The 19119-nt window shown below is 48.9% G+C and overlaps 1 protein-coding gene across 4 annotated transcripts in view; it reads left to right on the top strand.

The window, feature by feature from the left end:
• Positions 1–19119, top strand: part of EIF4ENIF1 (eukaryotic translation initiation factor 4E nuclear import factor 1) — a 48916-nt gene that overhangs the window by 9105 nt on the left and 20692 nt on the right. For all 4 annotated transcript variants that reach the window (XM_027863865.1, XM_027863873.1, XM_027863880.1 and 1 more), the window contains exons 3-7: positions 6004–6077; positions 7712–7839; positions 9021–9289; positions 9637–9838; positions 13654–13832. In XM_027863865.1, the coding sequence (XP_027719666.1) occupies positions 6004–6077; positions 7712–7839; positions 9021–9289; positions 9637–9838; positions 13654–13832 (852 nt within the window). The remainder of the gene's footprint in view (positions 1–6003; positions 6078–7711; positions 7840–9020; positions 9290–9636; positions 9839–13653; positions 13833–19119) is intronic.

The following is a 19119-nucleotide window of genomic DNA, read 5'->3' as shown; positions in this document are numbered from 1 at the left end:
TGTTTTTCATGATTTTCTTGCATCACTTTCAGTTTTTCCTCTACTTCTCTTACTTGCTTCTCAAAATCCTTTTTGAGCTCTTCCATAGCCTGGGACCAATTCATCTTTTTCTTGGAGGCTTTGGATATAGGAACTTTGACTTTGTTGTCTTCTTCTGTTTGTATGTTTTGATCTTGTCACCAAAGTAAGATTCTATGGTCTGATTATTTTTGCGCTGCTTGCTTATGATCCCAACCAGTTACTTGAGTTATAAACTCTTTGTTAAGGTAGGGGGTCTGTTTCCAGTATGGAGAATGTACTGTCCCAAGCTTCAGGGGTTTTGTGCGGCTGTTTTCAGAGATACTTCTAGGGACCTGTAAATTTGCAGTTCTTCCAAGGTGGTATGATAAAGGGCAAGGTGTTTACTCCTTTCCTGGCCAGTGCTCTGGTCTGTGAGTGACCACAAGCACTCTTTCCTGCTTTGGAACTGTAAGGAGGATTTCCTCTCCCACCACCACTACAAGCTCCACCATGCCAGTACTCCTCCTCGCCTCAGGATCGTCACCCAAATCTGTGACCCAGATCCAAACATGGGCAAAGCAAGAGAATCCTGCACCAGCAGAGAGATCCCTGCAAGCCCCCTCTGATCAGCCACTTGATTCCCCCTCAGTCTGTGGGCTGGAAGCAGCCGCTCCCGTGGTGCCAAGCTCAGGGACTGGGGCTAGAACCGAGCTTCTCTCTCGTCGCAGTCACAGACTTTTCCTACTGACCTTCTAAGTTGTCTTTGGCGTTCGTGGGTTGAGAAGTCTGGAATCGGCCATAGCTGCCTGTGATTCAGTCCTCTGAGGGCTGCTCCAGGTTTGCTGAAGCCTGTTTTTCCTGCGCTCCCATGCTGAACTGCGTTCCTCTCCCCTCCCAGCGCGATAGACCTTTCCAATCAACCATCCAGGTTGTCTTGGGCTGGAAATTTGTTTCACTCTGTCTTTTGGGGGGTTCTGCTGCTTTAGAATTTGTTTAGAACCATTTTTTACAGGTATTTGGAGAGGTTTGGGGGAGAGCTCAAGTAAGTTACTGCTTTTACTCCACCATCTTGGCTCCGCGTGAAACGTCATTTCTTACAGTGCGGTAGGACTCTTATGTTCCTGTACATGGAAATGTAAAAATGACAGTTTTAGTCATTCCCCAATCAATGGGCATTTACTTTGTTTCCAAGTCTTAGCTATCACAAAGAGTGCTGCTGTCGATATTTTGAAGTGTATGGAGACTTCTTACCAGTAGCTTTCTTGGGCTCTCAGGCTAGTAATACTCTCTCTGGGTCAGAGGGTCTGGGCATTTTAGTTACTTTATGTGCCTCACTCTGGATCACTTGTATCACTGCACAGCTCCACCAACAGTGTATGTGTTGGTGCATCTTCCGCCATTGACTACTGCCATTTCTTGTCAACTTTGCAAGTTTGCAGGGTGGGTGGGGGATCCTCAGGGTGGTTGGGATTTGCATGTCTCTTTAGTAGTGATTTGGAGCATTTTTTCATGTGGTTGAGAGTATTTTGCTGTTCTTTTGAGAACTGTCCGTATCCTTTGACCATTTCATCTATTAGGAAACATCTGTTTTTTTATTCCATATACACACATACACGTATATACACATAGCCATCTATTTATTAGTTGTTTATGTATCTTGGATACCAAGCTCTCATCAGAGAAGTTTGATACAAAGATTTTCCCCCCATTCTACCACTTCTCTTCTTATCCTACCTCCATTAATGTTGTCTGGCAGAAACTTTGCTGTTTCAAGTTACCAGTTACCTGTTTTGGAGCTAAGCGTTTAAGGAAATGAGAGCTTTCTTAGATAGGATTCCATTCCAAGGATGGGGTTCAGACCTTTAAAGCAAAGATTGCCTCGTCAGCTTCATGGGACACGTAAGGCCTTGGGCAGAACGTCAGACTAGAGTCTAGCTGTTTTAGCTGCTTGACCTTGCTTGGGTCATCACTGCCCCTCTGGAGAACTTAGTTTTTTCATTGTGAGATTGAGAGAATTGGACTAGGTAATCTCCAGAGTTTGGCCAGCTCTTTTGTAGTGAGAGTCCAGGACCTCAGAATTAGTGGCCATAATGTGGCTTCTCTCCTTTCCAAAATAATCCATGAACTTCTCTTTATAGAGGCAGCCTGGTGCGGGGCCTTGGGTGGCAGGAGAGACCTGGCTTTAGTCCTGCCTCTGGCACTTCCTCTAGGGAGCCCCTATTAGGTCACTTCTCTCTGTTCCTGTTTCTTCATCTGTCACATGTCGATAATTCCTGTAGTACATATTTCACAGAGTTTCTGCACAGATCCAATTAGTTTGTGTAAAGTATTTTGTAAGCCTTAATATTTAAAGCTGAAATATACGTATAGTATTTGCTTACAAAAACATTCACATTTCTTTCCAAAAACATCACTTAGAAGTTGGTGACTTGATTAAAAATCTTTTATGATTTTTAATGTTTTGTTATCTTAAATGTTGAGTTCCCAATTTTCTCCCCTCTGTCCTGCCTCTCCCCCACCCCTTGAGAGGGCACGCGATATGTGATCAGTTATTCATGTGAAGTCAAGCAGAACATGAAAAGCCTTTTCTAAAAGGTGGCTCGCTCCCTCTTAACCTGGAAGCCTGTAGGTTACCTGCACTTTTTAGTTGGTCTTGGGCTTAGCAGAATGTTGCATTCTGATGCCGTTGGGTAAACTAGGCTGTAGGTGTCCCTCCTTGCTGCTGGGCTTCTCTCCTTCCAGACTGATGGGCCTACATAGGAGGTTGTGAGAAAAGTGCTTAGTGAACAGTAAAAGAAGGAATGAGCTTTCTTCCTTGTTCCTCAGGTTTGTAGCTGTTAAGGAAAAAGAAGAACCCCATTTATGCCCTAGTGAGTTTTATCAAAGAATTCTAGAAAGTGCATTTAATGTTCACTCCTGGGGTTCCAATTTTTTTTTTTAAGGCAATTGGGGTTAAGTGACTTGCCCAGGGTCACACAGCTAGTAAGTATCAAGTGTTTGGTCTGAGGCTGGATTTGAACTCAGGTCCTCCTGACTTCAGGGCCGGTGCTCTATCCACTGTGCCACTTAGCTGCCCCTAGGGGTTCCAGTTTTTGAAGAAATATTAGTCCGTAAACATTTATTAAGCTGTTCCTGTGTGCCAGGTACTGTTAAGTGCTGAGGATACAGAGAAAGCTAAAAGCCCCTGCCCTTGAGGAGCCCCCAGTGCGATGGGGAGACAGCATGCAAAGAACAAACCACGGAAGGCTCAGTTGGAAGTGGTCATCGGGGGAAGGCCCCAGAATTAAGGGCCATCAGCCAAGGCTTCCTGTAGAAGATGGGACTCTAGCTGGCCCTTGAAAGAAGTGGGGGGGGTGCCAGAGATGAGGGAGGTGAAGCATTCCAGGCATGGGAGATAGCCAGAGCAAATGGCAGTGGTCAGGAGATGGAGGAGCAACGTCACTGGATGGAAGAATATGTATGTGGGGGCTAGGGGGAGGTATATAGTGTAAGAAGACTGGAAAGGGGGGGCGGCAAATCATGTGGGACTTGGAACAATCCTGGATTTTGTATTTGATCCTGGAGGTGATGGGAGCCTTTGGCTTTGTTGCAGAGGGAGTGACATAGTTAGACCCATGCTTTAGAAAGATCCCTTAGGGAGCTGAATGGAGGGAGAAGACCAGCAGGCTTGGGGTGTGCATATAGGCATTGCCTTTCAGTGGCATCTGTGGGCTCCTAGATCTTTATGAAGAGGGACAGCCTTGAGAATTGGCCCTTTTCACAGCTGCCCCCACTGGCATGGTTGGTGCTACTAAAATGCCCCATCTGCAGCGGGCTTCTCTTTGGGAACACCCTGGCACTGGTTTTGAGAAGCTCTGGAGATGTTTCTCCTGGAGCACTTGAGGACAAAGGGTGTTCCTCCTGCTTAGGATGGAAGTAGCCTGTGAAGGGCTCCTGAGCCCTCCTCTGAAGCCCTCTTCTCAACTGGGCATTAGAAGGAAATTGGAAGGATCCGAACTCTTCCTCCAAGAGAACCTGGGAAGGACAGCTTCATCCTACCTTGCATGTGATCCTCAGTTGTTGTTTTTGATGTTTTTGGTCACTCCTGTCCTATAATTCTTTATTTTTTATTATTTATTTTTTTTTTTGGCTAGGCAATAGGGTTAATTGACTTGCCCAGGGTCACAAAGCTAATCAGTGTTATGTGTCTGAGGGCAGATTTGAACTCGGGTCCTCTGACTCCAGGGCCGGTACTCTATCCACTTTGCTACCTAGCTGCCCCCCCTCCCCCCCATTCTTCTTGCCATTCTCAGAACCCTTGACGAGAATCAGGTGAGCTAGCTTGTGACAGGTGGTGCCTTCACTGCTCGCCTGTGAGCCTCCTGAGGGTTGAAACAGACTTGCCCAGGTGTGTCCAATTAGGGGTGCACTGGGCCAGGACAGCACTGCTGCTGGCCTGGTCCTGCCTGGATTTGAGATCTGGTTGCTTAGAGTGAAACTTTAGTTTGTTAAACTAAATGCATTGAAAACAGTTGGTGTGCCTGTCCCCTTCCCCTGTTTTATGGGGAAATGTCCGTGTTGAATCCGCTTCCCCCAGAAGGGTGTGTTTTTAAGTTTTAATATTTTCTTTAAGATCTCTGAGCTGAACACCTGAGGTGAGCAGGTCATTCGGGTCTTCCTGTGGCAGACTTTTGCCAGCCTTTTGGTTACGCTTTCAGAGCCCTGAAGGGCCAGTCCCTTGATGTTCTTCTTGGGTCATAATCAACAAGCATTTCATAAATGCCCAGTCCGTACACCAGCTCCTGCACTAGATGTGCTGAAAATATCGAGACAATAACCTACCAGGCCCTGTCCTCAAGGAGCTTAAATTCTATTATATGGATATATGTAGGGGAAAAAGAAAATCTGAATGCCATAAATTGACTTTTTTAGGGCGGGAGGGTAGTTGTCAAGTTGGGAGCTTGAGGCGTGCAGAGGTTGTTGACAAGGACTAGCAAGTAAAGCCATCTGGTTAGCCAAGAAGGGCTTCAAATGCCAAACATCAGAGCCTGTATTTTATAGGGAGCCCCTGGACCGGGGGAGTGAGGCTTGGCTTTAGAGACCTCCCTTTGTCAGCTGGGCAGAAGCTGCCTTGGACAGTGGAGCCTGAAGCCTCAAGGAGCAGTCGGGCCGTGGTAGGAGGGCAGGCAGGTGTGGGGAGTGGAGGAGGAGGAGAGGTGACATTGACAGAAACTGGGGTGCTGATTCTGTGGGGTGAGGGAGCCTTGATGGGGCCCTCCTGGGAAATGATTTTTGGGGGTCCTATCCACTTAGTCTAAGCTGATTCTGCTGGGCAGTGAATAGAAACAGCAGGGACCAGATGGTCCCTAGGCCAGTGTGGTCATGCTAAATCCCAGAGAGTGAGGTTTTTCATCGCTGTTCTCCATACCTCTCCAGTAGAAGCAGTGACAGCACTCTTCCAGAGGACTCGTGTGTCCCCTTCTTGGAAAGAGGCCGGGCGGCTTTTGGTCACATGAAACAGATGGTGACTTGGGAGAGGTCTCAGTGTGACTGGACAGTGGTGGTCAGCCCTTTGTTCTCTGGGAATTGTTACGGTTCCTTCAAAAGTAGCACATGTGCTCTTTTCTAAAAAGCCCTTTGGTAATGTGGCGTTTAATAGTGTACAGAATTGTTCCCTTACATGCTGTTTCATTTAGAATGTTTCTTTAAATGGTGCTGCTTTGAAATTTCATTGGCATCTTTTCTGGTGGTGGAGCTTCCTTGCCATTAATAGTTTCTGTGTCACTGAAAAATGATCTTTGCTCTCCAAGGAGGAGGAGGCACGGACATGGTAATTGGGAACGGATTGGCTGTTCTGGGAGTCAGCGTGGCGCTCTGCTCGTGCCATTTGGAGTGTCTCATACGTTAGATTTAAACATGTTTAAGGGAAACGCTCAGGGAGGAGTCAGCTAGAACTAGTTGAGTTTTCTGGTGATCTGTCTTCATAAATGTGATTCAGAACAGCAAATTTAATTTTCTTTTCAGGAGGAACTTCTGGACATTAAAGAGCGCCCTCACTCTAAGCAGAGGCCTTCGTGTCTTTCTGAAAAGTATGACAGGTATGTTTACCATTTCAGTGTCTCTTAGACAGATTTTCTTGCTGTGATTGTCGGTTTAGCAATAACTTCATATTTCTAGTTTTGAGGCGAAGGGAGGGTTTGCTTTTATTAGGACTCTCTATTTGGATCACAATGAGAGAGATCTCCGTAATTATTAAGAATGGATATTGGGTCTGCAACCTCCTTAGCAGTCTGTCTGTTTCTCTGTCTCTCCCTCCCTCTCCCTTTGTCTCTGTCTGTCTGTCTGTCTCTCTTACCCTCTCTCCTCTGGGTGGGTGTGTGTCTGTGTGTGTGTGTATCTGTCTCCCGCCTCTCTTTCTCCCTGTCTGTCTCTCTCCCTCTTTGTCTCTTTCCCTCCGTCTTCCTGTGGCTGTGTCTGTCTGTCTCTATCTCTCTTGGCTACCCTGTCTGTTTCTCGGTCACCCTTGATCTCTCTGCCTCTCTCATTTCTCTTCCTTGCCAGCTTTGGGACAGATTTTATTTGATGCCACTGCATCAAATGTGAACCATTTGAATGCAGCCGTGTATTTTATGTTTTAATACACAAATACTATGTCATGGCAGCCCACCTTCTCCCCTGTTTCCTGCAGAGTCCCTGTGTGCCTCAGTGTTACCCTCCCCCTCCTCATGTGGAAAAAAACTGGAAAGTGACCCCTCGCTTTTTCTCAGTGGCTGCTTGTCCAGGATCTAAGACTCTTCCCCATTGATGAAGACAGGCCCCAGTGGAAACTTTTATTTTTCCCACTTTGCATCAAACACAGTTTCCAGAAAAAAAACTAGGCTGTGAAATACCTCTCCAGATTTAGACCTGGGCACCTGGGGGCTGCCTCGTGGGTAGAGTGCTGTACCTGGAATTAGGGAGGCCTGAGTTCAAATCCAGCCTTGGATACTTATCAGCTTGACTCTGGGCACATTACTTTAAACTTTAGTTTCCTCATATGTAAAATGAGGGTAATAGGCTTGGGAGGGAATACCTGAACAGACAAATCACAGATGACTTAGATGGTAACCCAACATGTAGGTTGGAAAAAACAGGTTTTATTGTCATTCTTAGGAACCATCGCTAATGATAGAATAGACCCAATACTCAACTTTGATATGCTTGTTAGCCTCCACCGGCTAGTAAGCAGACTTTTCCCCCAAAAGGAGCAGAGGAAGTAAAGTCCCAGATGACTGTGAGTCCTTACTGTGGCTGAGTCTCAGCTGTTAGGGTCTGGCTAGGTGTGTGGTGGGCTGCAGGAAAGGCTGGGCTGGGGAGGTGGGATATCCTGGTGGCCTTCGTTACGTGCTGCTCCCTAAGCTGCCCTGGCTAGCGGGGAGGACGGTGGAGGACTTGAGAGAATTGGGTGAGAGGGACAATCTTTGAAGCCTTCATGATGGCAAAGCCGCCAAGCCCACCATCATCTGGCGTGTTTAGCTTATTAAGGGAAGTAGGGGCACCGGCGCCACTGGCCGCCGTGCTGGCCATAGGGCCCAAGGCACCAAACCCAGCCTTCATTTCACTGCCCCCTCTTGTTCTCAGATTGACTTAAACCATTTTACAACCAAAGCCTAGGGTCGGTTTTATGGGAGGTCTCACAGTCAGCCTGCCTTTCCTCAGTGTCATGACTTTAATATTTTCCCTTGGCCTGTAGCGATGGCGTCTGGGATCCTGAGAAGTGGCACGCGTCTCTTTACCCGACCTCAGGGCGAAGTTCTCCGGTAGAAAGCTTCAAGAAAGAGCTCGACTTGGAGCGGCCTCCTCTGATGCGGAGGACAGCGGGTAAGAGCCCGGTGGTCCCCAGTGAAGCCTCATCTTGTGCTGAAGAGGCCTCGGAGGGGGCGCCCAACTCGGGGATACCCCAGAGCCCTTGACTAGGTGAAGCGGAATGGCCTTGCCACCAGGCATTTCCTTCAAGTTAGGGGCTCCTCACCTTTGTGGCTCCTAAAGCCCTTTCGAGGCCCCAGGAAGCCTTTGGACTCCTTTCTTTGTGGATCGTGTTGATAAATGACTGAAGGAAGTGTTCAGATTCACTTCGAGGTTAATAAAGATGAAGATGGGATGGTTTTCATCATCCAAGTTCACAGACTGCCCCTGAAATGAATGCACAGCAAGCACCCTTGAGGAGGCTGTGGCCCCCGGGTTTTCTAGGAAATGTTTCTCTTATCTGGGAAACCATCTTGTCCAGTTAGCTGTGTGTGAATCATTCCTCTAACTTGGAGGCCAAGCTTGGATCCTTGGTGGCCAGGGTCAAGCCTTATTCTTTGGGTAGGGGGTGTGGAGAATGAGGCCTTGGCCCAGATCCAACTGGGTAGGTAGTCTGTGCCTTGGAATCCCCTTTGCTGGTGTCATGACAAATGGTTCTGTAGAAGGCACTGTATTAGAAGTTTGGCCGCGGTGTCTTCCACAGACGTTCAGCCTCAGATAAATGAGTTGAGTTCACTTCCTGAGCATTTTACAGTGCTCAGAGTAGATGCGGTGTAGTGAAAGCTGCAGGTTTGCTTTGACATAAGGCAGGCCTTCAAAAGCTTGGCCCGAATCCATTCTTCCCCTGAGCTAGAAAAGAGGCACTCCAGGTAAAACCTTCTTGTAAAAAGAACCTGTTAACGTCGTGGTCGCAGCAAGGAGGCCTTCCTTAGTGAGCGGAAGTGAATGTCTAGACACAGAAAAGGCTAGAACTACTCTGAGCCTTAACTTTTGTGTCATGACACTTGTTGTTTGTTAATGGTCCGAGTTTCATGGAGGCTCATTAGGAAAACAAGTCGTTTTTCTAAAGAATGTTCTTGGGAAGAAAGGCAGGACCTGTGCCATCTCTTTATTTAAAACAGGACGTCTTCACGCCTTTTTTTACTGATGGTAGCCCTGCTTTCCTCTGTCAGGCCCCGCAGCGAGTGCTTCTTGTCCATCGGGGAGGGTGATACTGTTGTCGTTCCCCTCCCCACCTTTTTTTTTTTTTTAAACAGATCCAAGAGAGCGGGTAAAAGAAGACGATTTAGATGTTGTTCTAAGTCCTCAGAGACGCAGCTTTGGAGGGGGCTGTCATGTCACGACCTCTGTCAGCTCCCGGAGATCAGGGAGCCCGTTGGAAAAGGACAGTGACGGGGTCCGCATGCTTGGAGGCCGTAGGATCGGCAGTGGAAGGATCATCTCTTATAAAGACCACCGCGGTGGGGATAAAGAGCTGAGGGATTGCAGAGACCGGGAGAGAGACTACAAGGACAAGCGTTTCCGGGTGGGTTTTTTACGTCAGTGCCCGGGGGTCGCTTGCCGTTTGCCTCTGGGCTGCACCGAGATCCTGGGGTCTAGACATTGCTCTTGTTTTTGTTTTTTGACTAGGCAATGAGGTTAAGTGACTTGCCCAGGGTCACATAGCTAGTAAGTGTTATGTGTCTGAGGCCGGATTTGAACTCGGGTCCTCCTGAATCCAGGGCCGGAGTTCTATCCACTGCGCCACCAAGCTACCCCTAGACACTGCTCTTGAAGTGCGGGCCTGGGCTGGGGGGCTGAAAGTAGTGGAAATCAGTCTGTCTACGTGAGGGTCACTCTATGATGCCTTTGTTTTCTCCTCCATTCTTTCAGAGAGAATTTGGAGACAGCAAACGCGTCTTTGGGGAGCGCAGAAGAAATGATTCCTACACAGAAGAGGAGCCTGAGTGGTTTTCAGCCGGACCCACGAGTCAGTCCGAGACCATTGAGCTCACTGGTTTTGATGACAAGATTCTGGAAGAAGATCACAAAGGGCGCAAGAGAACTCGACGGCGCGCCCTGTCTGTGAAGGAAGGTCAGTTCCCTTGTCAGAGGCCGGGAGGGACCTGCGCGTAGATGCAGCGTCCACTTTAAAGGGCTGTCAGGGTGAAAAGCAGTGAAATCTCCATCTCGTGGAAGGCAGCTCTTTGTTTAGCACAAACTTAGCCTTGCTTTTCCTGACCCAGGCCTCGAGGGTAGTCAGCCTTTGGGGGCAGCGTTCAGAGCTGGGAAAACCTGGTCAGCGCCAGTTCAGAAGCTAGCTCACGAGGAGCCTGTCCCCTGAGCTCCCCAAGGTCCTGCTCTTGATTTGTTCTGGGACCCGCTCTTGTCTCTAAGGAAGGCAGCACCTCGGGGCGTCAGGGGCTCTGGCTTCTCCCCTGCATCACTTTGGTCACTGACGTCCTCCCTTTGGGCCTGACTTGCCTCATCTGAAAAGTTGTGGTGGGTGGATTACCTCCAGAGGCCCTGCCATCAGCTCTTGGTGGCTTGTCCTCTGCACTGACGTGTTAGAAGAGCTAGGAGGGACGGAAGCAAAGGGCAGCGACTTGTCCAAAGCCAGGCTTTGGACTGAGATCCTTCGGTCACATCAGAGCGTGAGAGCTGGCGGGCACTGGGGCCATCCAGTCCAGCCCGTGCATCCCTGGCCAATTTAGGGAAGACATATGATGGCTGGATCCTTTTTTTGGGGGGGGGGGGTGGAGTTAGGAGGTGTCTGATTTGACCAAACTTCTTCACTATCCATGAATCTGTGAAACCATTCCTCATTTTACAGAGTTCTGAAAGTTTTTATGAAACTTGCTACCATTAGATAAGAGATGAGAATTTGAGTCCAAGATAAGGGAAGAAGCAGACTGTTCTTTTGTGGTTTGATTCCCTGGCTCAGTTGTCATCTCCAAGATTACCTCTTTATCTTGGGGCCAAGATGCTTCTAACCTGATGTTCTTCCTGTATTTTTATGTCTGGTTCCTCACGGTGTCACAGTAGGGATGCTCCCCACCCTGATGTGGAGAGGAGGGAAACCTGGGTCCCCTAGTCATTGAGCTTCAGCGTAGCCTCATTGGAACCCTGACAGTTCAGAATTGTCAGGGACCTTTGTTCAGAGACAGGGGAGATGGGAAAGCCCTGAAGTTCTCCTCATTTGCAGTGAAGGAAGCTTAGCCTCCAGGGAGGAGAGGGTCCTAGCTGCCTTTCCTGCCGAGATGTTGGCAGAATGACTGCCGCCCTAGCAGAGGCACCCTGCTCCAGGCCGCCTCCGGGCGATGGACGCAGAGGCTGGTGCCTCTTGCTGCTCCTCATCTACCCTGAGGCCCCCTCCCCAACCTCCCCAGGCTGGGAAATTGGCTGACCTCTGCCCCCTTGGCTTTCTCCACATTCCTCCCTCCCCTTGGCTGTTTCAGCTCAGCCCTTATCCCTGACAGGCTTCCATCTGCATCTCCTTCTCCCCTCAGTTCTCTCTGGAGAATTTACGACTCTTCTGCCGGGGCCCACGCTTTCTTTGCCCCCCACAGATTCCAGGCAAAAGGAGTTAGCTTTTTTGTGCATTGGCGTGTTGTGCCGCTTTCATGTTTGGTAGGTGCCTAATGGAATTAGGTCTGCAAAAGATTGGGCTAGAGAAAAGACGACTCTTGGCCTTCTGTGTCCGTGATAGCAGTCTTCTCTCCCAACATGTGCTTAGCTCTTTTCTCCTTTGCTGATGACTAATTACTTCTAGGAAAACTTGTTCCATTAAAAGACGACTTTGAAATGCACTCTTCCTGTTCTCAGACGAACGCATTAGTGCTTGGAAAGGGTGAACTGGCAGTGACTTGCAGCAGCATCTCCTAATGCCTCAGAGATGTTTTTTCCCTTAATAATCAGGTTGTCTGTGCTAGTTAAACGTTAGATCACAGCTTGGTGCTCGGGCCCCCTGCTCTATGAGACAAGTATTTGGAGGGCGCTCCGCGTTCCCTCTGCCCTCTGAGATGAGGGTGCTCATCCCCCCATGATGGGTCCCACATGTCCAGAAGCAGCTTCCCTCTGGTCCCCGCCCGGCCTTCACAGGCCACACGGTGCTGAATCCTCAGCTATGTCAGTTGTGCCTGCCTCCTGTGTGGATGTTTGTGCTGTCTGAACAGATGACTCTCCATACCGTTGGGCTTTCCCCCAAGGCTGCTTTCTAGGCAGGATCAAGCTGGGCCAGAAACACACATGCACTCTTTGCTGGGGCTTTTTTCATTTTATTTTTTAAATAGCAGCAGGTTTAACCACCACCACAACAAAGCCATTTGCTTGATCATAAAAATCTTCCTGTCTCACCATCTCATAAAAAAAAAAAAAAGATGTAGATGTTTTTCTTCTGTTTTTTAAAAAAGTCCTAGCTAGAGAGACCAGTTCCTACCTTTTTGAGGCCGGTATCCTTTTCTTATGGAACTAGAAAGCAACCACGTTTCATCATTGACTCCAGTTTTTGTGCAGAGGGATGAGGGGTTGGGTTCCCTGCCCAGTGTCTATAATGTGAATCCACCACAACCTTCCTCCATGGTAACCTGGCTGCCCCTGCCCCACCCTCCTGAGAGCGTAGTTTTGGGTCACCAATTAAAGCAGTAGGCTGTGCCAGACAGCGGAAGGAGCATTGGGTTTAGGGTTGAAAGACCTGGGCTCGGGGTCCAGAGGCGGAGTGGGGGAGGGGAGCAGCCCTGTCACCTGGGGACCCTGTGTGGAGCCCTCTCTGTGCTTCTGATGAACTCTAGGCTCTGTGCCTGAAAGGGGGCTGGTGTTTGCACTCCCCCTTCTGCAGGGCCATTGTGGAGAAGCACTTGTCTCCTGGCCTGAGCTGTCTTCTGGAGCACCTTCCTGGGCCTCCATTTCCCCTGTGAGATATGTGTAATACTTGTGTCTAAGTACAATGAGGAAAGTACTTTGTACATGCTATAGAAATGTGAGCTGCTTTTTTTTTTTATTATTATTATTGCAAGTGGACAACATTGGCAATGTTGATTTCCAGGGCCAGAGAATTCATCCAGTCGGTCAGGGTCTGAACCTGTCAGGGGAAGGAGGCAAGGTGAATGTACTATGATGCTTGACTTTTACTTTTGCTGTGTGATGGGTGCCTGGGCTGCTGTGGCTAAGGCAGTCATGGCACCTCAGCAGGGCCTGAGGACTTGTTTTCAGGTGACTAATACACCTGCACACTAATGATGCTGAATTGTAAAGAACGAGTGGATTCATTTGGAAGTGATTGGTCAACATCTCTCCCCCATCTGTGTTCCCCCTCCAAAAAAAACCCCCAAAACCTCTCAGGGTCAACTCCACAAAGACTGTCCGTTGTGGGGAGGAAGCCTTCTATGTTTAACCACCTTGGAGGGATAGCTTTTACATGTGTATAAGCAGGTTAGCGGGTATCCAGTGATGTCCAGAAAATACCGTATCAGGATTTTCCTAGATATTCAGCCGTATGTATAGGGATGGTAGTGCTGGGTTGTGCAATGACCTAAGGGTGACTTGATTTTTGGCTTATGTCTTCACATGCCCGTTTGTAATGAAGTCCGGAGATTGCAGCTCTGGCTTCTTAGAATTCTTGCTTAAATTTGTATAGATGAGAAATACTATTATTGGAAATTGGCCCATCTTTGGTGTGGAGTCCCTAGGCTGCTAAATCTTGCATTGCAGCTTTCTGGTAGCTGTGTAGAATGTTTCTCGCCCACTTGTAAATGCTGACCGTGCCAGGGCCGAGGGGAACACTCTGGACGGCCTTCGAGGCCACCGGGGTGCCCAGTCTTGCTCTGCTGTGTGCAGGTGGAGCTGTGAATGTTGAGTAAGCTGCACCTCGGCGATTAGATCTGATTGTTGTCCTCGTGGTTTTGCCTTAAGGAATAGTTTCAGAATTCAATGGAGGCGTTGCGGAAGAGGATGGAGTGGAGGTCATTCTTGCCCACGAGCCTGCTGCAGATCAGGAAGTGCCCAGGGAAGCAGTGCTGCCTGAACAGTCTCCAGGAGAATTTGATTTTAATGAGTTCTTTAACCTTGATAAGGTGCCAGGCCTGGCCTCGGTGAGTGAACCCACCCATGTGGCTACAACCACGTGGGAACGCATTCTCTTTGAGCCCTCGTCCACTGTGTGTTTGATAACATGGATGTGGTCTGTCCAGTGCAGCGTTTCCCAAACCTCCCTCCTCGGAGCCCTGGTGTTCTGCATGCTGCCCTGGGGGTGTTGGTGCCAGCACGTTTTAGGGGAGGGGCTTTGGCTTAACTCTCCCTCAGGTTTCACTGCCTCACCACAGAACACCCCCTCCTCCAACATTTGTGGGGCCCTGTTGGTGCGTTTCAAGTCCAGGCCTCTTCGGGGCCACCCCCTTTTGGGAAGCGCTGGACTAGCCTTTGCAAATGTCTCCTCTCGGCATCCCCCGCACTTCTATTACATTTCTTTGTTTTGTTACGCTGTTGCTTCATTTGGGCTTTTGGACTATTTGTACTTACTGTGAGACCTTTGCAAGCAATAGAATGGACGTTTTCAGTGCTGTTAGACTCTGCCTATTTGGGTTAGTTTATATTGATCGGTTTGAAGTTGGAATCGGGCCTTCTGTAGGCAGATGGTTTTGTAGCCCAAGATCAGAGAGACAGTCCTGTTGACTTCGACTAAAATCTAAGGATCCTCAGATCCCAGACTTTCCTTGGATTGGTGACCTTGTGCGGTTCCAAAAACATCCAGTACAAAGACCTGTGGGTTACCTGTGTGCTTGCTCTCCATTCCTGTGCCTCTTACCAGCCTTGATAAATTAGTCACCTGTTCTGCTGTCTTGACCCTCGCCCTCTCCTGGGGAAAAAAAAAGGAATGTTGGGATGCAGTCAGGAGCCCGTGTGAAGACTCCCCTCCCTCTGTCACCATTAGCCCTCAGCGATCGAGCTGCCATCCTGTGACGGTGATGCTCAGGGGCTCCCGTGTCTGGACCCCTGGCCCCAGCTGCACATGAGGTGATTTAGCTGGGAACTGTCCTCGGGGCCTAGTTACCTGGAGCCAGCCGGGTCAGGCAGAGGATACCTGGCTCGCTGTTGGGTTGTGAAATCTCCTGTGGGGACCCCTAGCTGGGAGAGAAGATCATGGGGGCTTCCTGGGATGCACAGACTTGGAAGGTAGATCTCCTTAGGAAGGAAGGTCCGTGTAACTAGAAGAAAAGCTCGTGTGCTGGTTTTCTGTTGCCCTCATTCCCAGATACCTCCCTCCCCCCCCTTTTCTCCCTGAGAGCTGTTCCCTGAAGCAGAAGAATAGGGCAGAGAAGGGGAAGAAACCAGCAGGTACCCACTGAGCGCCAGCGTATGTCCCATTGCGCACCTCAGCCAGGATGGGGAGGAGTCTTGTCCCCTCCCTTTGGGGCTAGGTGGGATGGTGGGACTTGGCGTTTGGCTTTTGTTCGGTTTCCTGTTGTCCTTGGCAGGTTTTCTGGTTCTGCTCGCTGCCTCAGTTCATGTGGTTCTTTCGTACCCTTGTTCGGCCTTCCCATGACACGGGAACATCCATCACACACACACGTGTAGTAGTGGGCACGTTGAGACGCTTTACAGGTGGGGTCACATTTGATCCTCACATTGCCCGGGATCCCACAGATAGCAAGTGTCTGAGGCAGGTTTTGAACTCGGACCTTCCTGACTCAAGACCCAGGGCTGTCTGCACTGTGCTGCTACCAGCTATGTTACTTGTTGAGTCTTCCCATAGTCAGTGGGTGTATACCATGTTTCTCTCGTTTAATCTTGAGTAGCGAGTGCAGCAGGCCTGGGCTCATCCTCTGGGGTGGTGGGCACAGCCATGTGGTTAGCCACAGGACCTGGAAGAGTGCTGTCAGCCGGCGTCCTGTTCAGGTGTGCTTTCCTGTTAGCACCTCGTGTGTGCAGAGCGCCATGGCAGGGGCAACGGGTGAGGGAAGCCGGGGCTCACGAGTTAGTGCGAGGTGACGGATGGCCAGGTAGAAATTTCAGGAAGCTGATCCCAGGTCTGGAGTGCAGTGTGAACAGAGAATGGGCAGGGAAGTAGGGGTGAGGAGCACAGGGGGCTCAGCCAGGCGGCTGGCAGCAGCCGGGCTTCTGCCCAAGGCAGCTCCTGTCTCTTCTCAGCTGAAGCCATCTGTGGGCGGTTGGGAGGGTTGTTTTTTTTTCTTTTACCAAAATCTTTGGTCTTGGCCTCCCACTGGAAACAGTGGGGGTCTTTCAGGGAATGACCCCTAGGCCTTTGCATAGCCTCCATGAACTAGAGTCCCCAGCCGAGCCTTGCTGAGAGCAGGAGGGCCCTTCCAGGACAGTCCCGCACTCTTCTCAGCCCAGAGGCGTTGCCAGCGAAGGCCCTGTCCTCCAGGCTTGGTTCTGCCTGAATCACAGACCATTTCCAAACAGATTTCTGGAGATGAAGGTCGCCTCTTGTTTTTCAGATAAAGTAAAATGACTTAAGACAGAGGAGCGTCGTGCAGCCCAGCACAGCTGTCTTGTGATGTAACTGAGCCTCAGCGGCCATTCGTCCCTGCTTCCCACCTATAACAGAATGCCAGCATGGACCCTGCCTCGTGGGCTCCCTGGGCGCCCTTCCTCCCCCAGCTGTGAGCTTGTAGGGTACTTGAGAGGCTATGCAGGGCCCTCCTGCTGCTCTGGATAAAGAAACTGAGGCTCGGGGAGGAGAGAGGCCTGGGCCCTTGGCCCGAGCAGGGGGACCTTGCAGGGCTTCCGAACAGCGAAGGCTCTGAAAAGTGGCTCCCCGAGCCTGAGGCAACTCGCCAGAGGACTGAGAAGAGTCTCATTTATCTTCTTACGGAATCAAAGATGATTCTGTAAAAAAATAGAGAAGTAACAGATCATAGGGTTTAAGAAGAATTGAGCTCTCAGGAGATAAGACCTCGGAATATAAAGGGGGGGTCTCTTTCGCCTCTCAGGGCGTGGCGGCCGCCCTCTGAACAGTCCAGTGCGTGCCCAGGAGAGGTGGGGGTCACGGGGGGGGTGAGGAGAGCCAGTTTGGGTGTCTTGGGCAGGCTCAGCCGGGCAGTTCAGTCTGGGGTTCGAGCTGGCCTGGCCTTGTGTCCATGCCCTTTGTACCTCCTTCCCTTTAGGCTGGGATGGTCGGTCATTTTTCAGTCATGTCCGACTCCTCGGGCCCCCTTTGGGGTTTTCTTGGATTATCATGCAACTCACTGAAACAATCAGGAGGCAGAAGAACAGATTGAAGCCCTTGGCTTCCTAGGCCAGTGCTAGGCTTAGGGTCAGGAAGACCTGGGTTCCAATCCCGTCAAATGGGAAATACTAGGTCCCAGGATTCTTGTGAGGATCAAATGAGAGAAGGTCTGGGAGGCCTTTGCAAACCTTAAAGCACTATAGGAATGCCAGCTAGCTGTTTTCATTATGGTTAACTGCGTGACTTTGGGCAAGTCATTGAGCTTCTCAGCCTCAGTTTGCTTATCTGTAAAATGAGCACGATAACCTCATCTCCCTCCCAGGGTTGTGAGGAAGCTCCATTGGGGTGCTGTCTGTAAAGCACTATATACATTATTTCTGCTGCTGCTGCTCCATTTGGGGCAGCACCTGTGCACCCGAATTATCTTTGCCTATGTCCCCAGTGACCATTCAGGCCCAGGAATTTGCATACTCTTTGAAAACTTTTTTTATGAAACTTGGTGTGTAGTTTTGATATTAGATCTTAATTGCAAGGTAAGAGCCTCTAGTTCATAATTACCTTCTAAGTTGTCAGATCGATACAAGTGGAAAATAAAATCTGAGTTTTGAGCAACTTCTTGGAGAAAAAAGATTCTGCTTTTTCTTGGAAGGGGGGAAGGTGTCTTGAATTAACATCCTACATTTCAGTTTTCAAGGAGTAGGATTATATAATATGAGCACCAAAAGGAGCCCCCCCCCCCCGTATTAATTTGAGTTAGCATAATCTGGGTCTGGAGATGGACTTTGTGGCCTTATTGGATTGGTGACTGACTAACTCACGCAAGAACTGAATAATTGTTCAGTTTACTCTTAAGTAATATGAAGGGTGAGAATCTGTCCAAGATGGGAGGTTCTCCCCCCCCCCCCATTAAAAATAAAGCAGCATTTAATTGAATTTAGATCCTCTGGCCGTGTGTCCCTTAGAGATGAGGTGTTAAAGGTCAGTTTGGAAACGTGAGTGAGTTTCATGAATTAGCTTGTGACCAGATTACAGAATTGTCTTGTGTTCAGTTTCTGGAAAACCCCTGAATCGTTTTTTTCCTGAAGGGGAGAAGGTGAATTCAAGGGGCCGTTTCCCCCTGTAGTGCCTGACTGTCCAAGTCTTTACCACGCTCCCGTTTCCCACTAGCAGCCTGCTCCTCCCTAACCTCTCTGGTGGTAGATGCACAGTAAAGGAGAACTGCCTGGCAGCTGGTGGATGCCTCTAACCTGTCACCTCTCCTCAGAGCAGGAGGCCAGGAATGCTTCCTCCTTGGTCTTCTGGACTTAGTTGAAGTGGCATTGACCCAAATTCTGGAGTCTCCTCGGTTTCTTTCATATCGTATGTTTTTCTTACAAATGTCCCCAAGTTTTTCTGAATTCATATTTATCACTTATCATGTCCATGATCTTCACATACTGTGCTCTGTCCAGTCATCTCCCCAGTTGATGCCCCTACCCCTCACTTAGTTTACCGTTTTTACTACCCTTGTCCAAAATGCTTCTGTGTATATTTTATTATATAGGATCTTTATTTGCTGACTTCCTTGGGTCAGTGGTCCCAGTAGTGGGATTGCTAGGTTAGAAGATCTGAACAGCTTAATGAACTGTCTTAATGATGTCTTAATGAACAGCTTAATTCATTTCCAAATTAGTTTCCAGAATGATCAGACCAATTCATAGCTCCACCAATGTCTTTGTTTTCCTTCTTTCCCACAGCCCCTCCTACATTAAACATTTCTTTTTGTTCTCTTGGCCTGTCTTGGGTGTGAGATGAAATTCCGAGCTTATTTTCTTCTCTCTTATTAGCAACTTGGAGCATTTTCTTATATGGCTCCCCCATTTTGTTCTAGGTTGTTCATGGCCTTTGGCCATTTATCCATTGGAGTGACTCTTGGTGATCTATTTGTAAATTCCCTGTATCAGGTGAATGTCAGATCTCTCTGAGATGTTTGCTTTGAAGACTTCTCTGTCGTTCTAGCCATACTTATTTTGTTTATGCAAAAGCTTTTAAATATTACATAAATTTTGAGTTTTTTTATGGTCACCTTTCTTTGCTTGATAAGAACTGAATGCTTCCTTGACCATTGGTTTGAAAGGCAGCTCCTTCCATTTTCCTCCTTTCCTTTAGTTTTCCTTTGGGGGTGATTGCGATACAAAGTATAACATCTA

This window comes from Vombatus ursinus, unplaced genomic scaffold, assembly GCF_900497805.2.
Source record: "Vombatus ursinus unplaced genomic scaffold, bare-nosed wombat genome assembly UNPS02001287.1, whole genome shotgun sequence".
NCBI classification, from domain to species: domain Eukaryota; kingdom Metazoa; phylum Chordata; class Mammalia; order Diprotodontia; family Vombatidae; genus Vombatus; species Vombatus ursinus.
The sequence above is the reverse complement of the archived record's forward strand: the minus strand, read 5'-3'. Positions and strand labels throughout refer to the sequence as shown.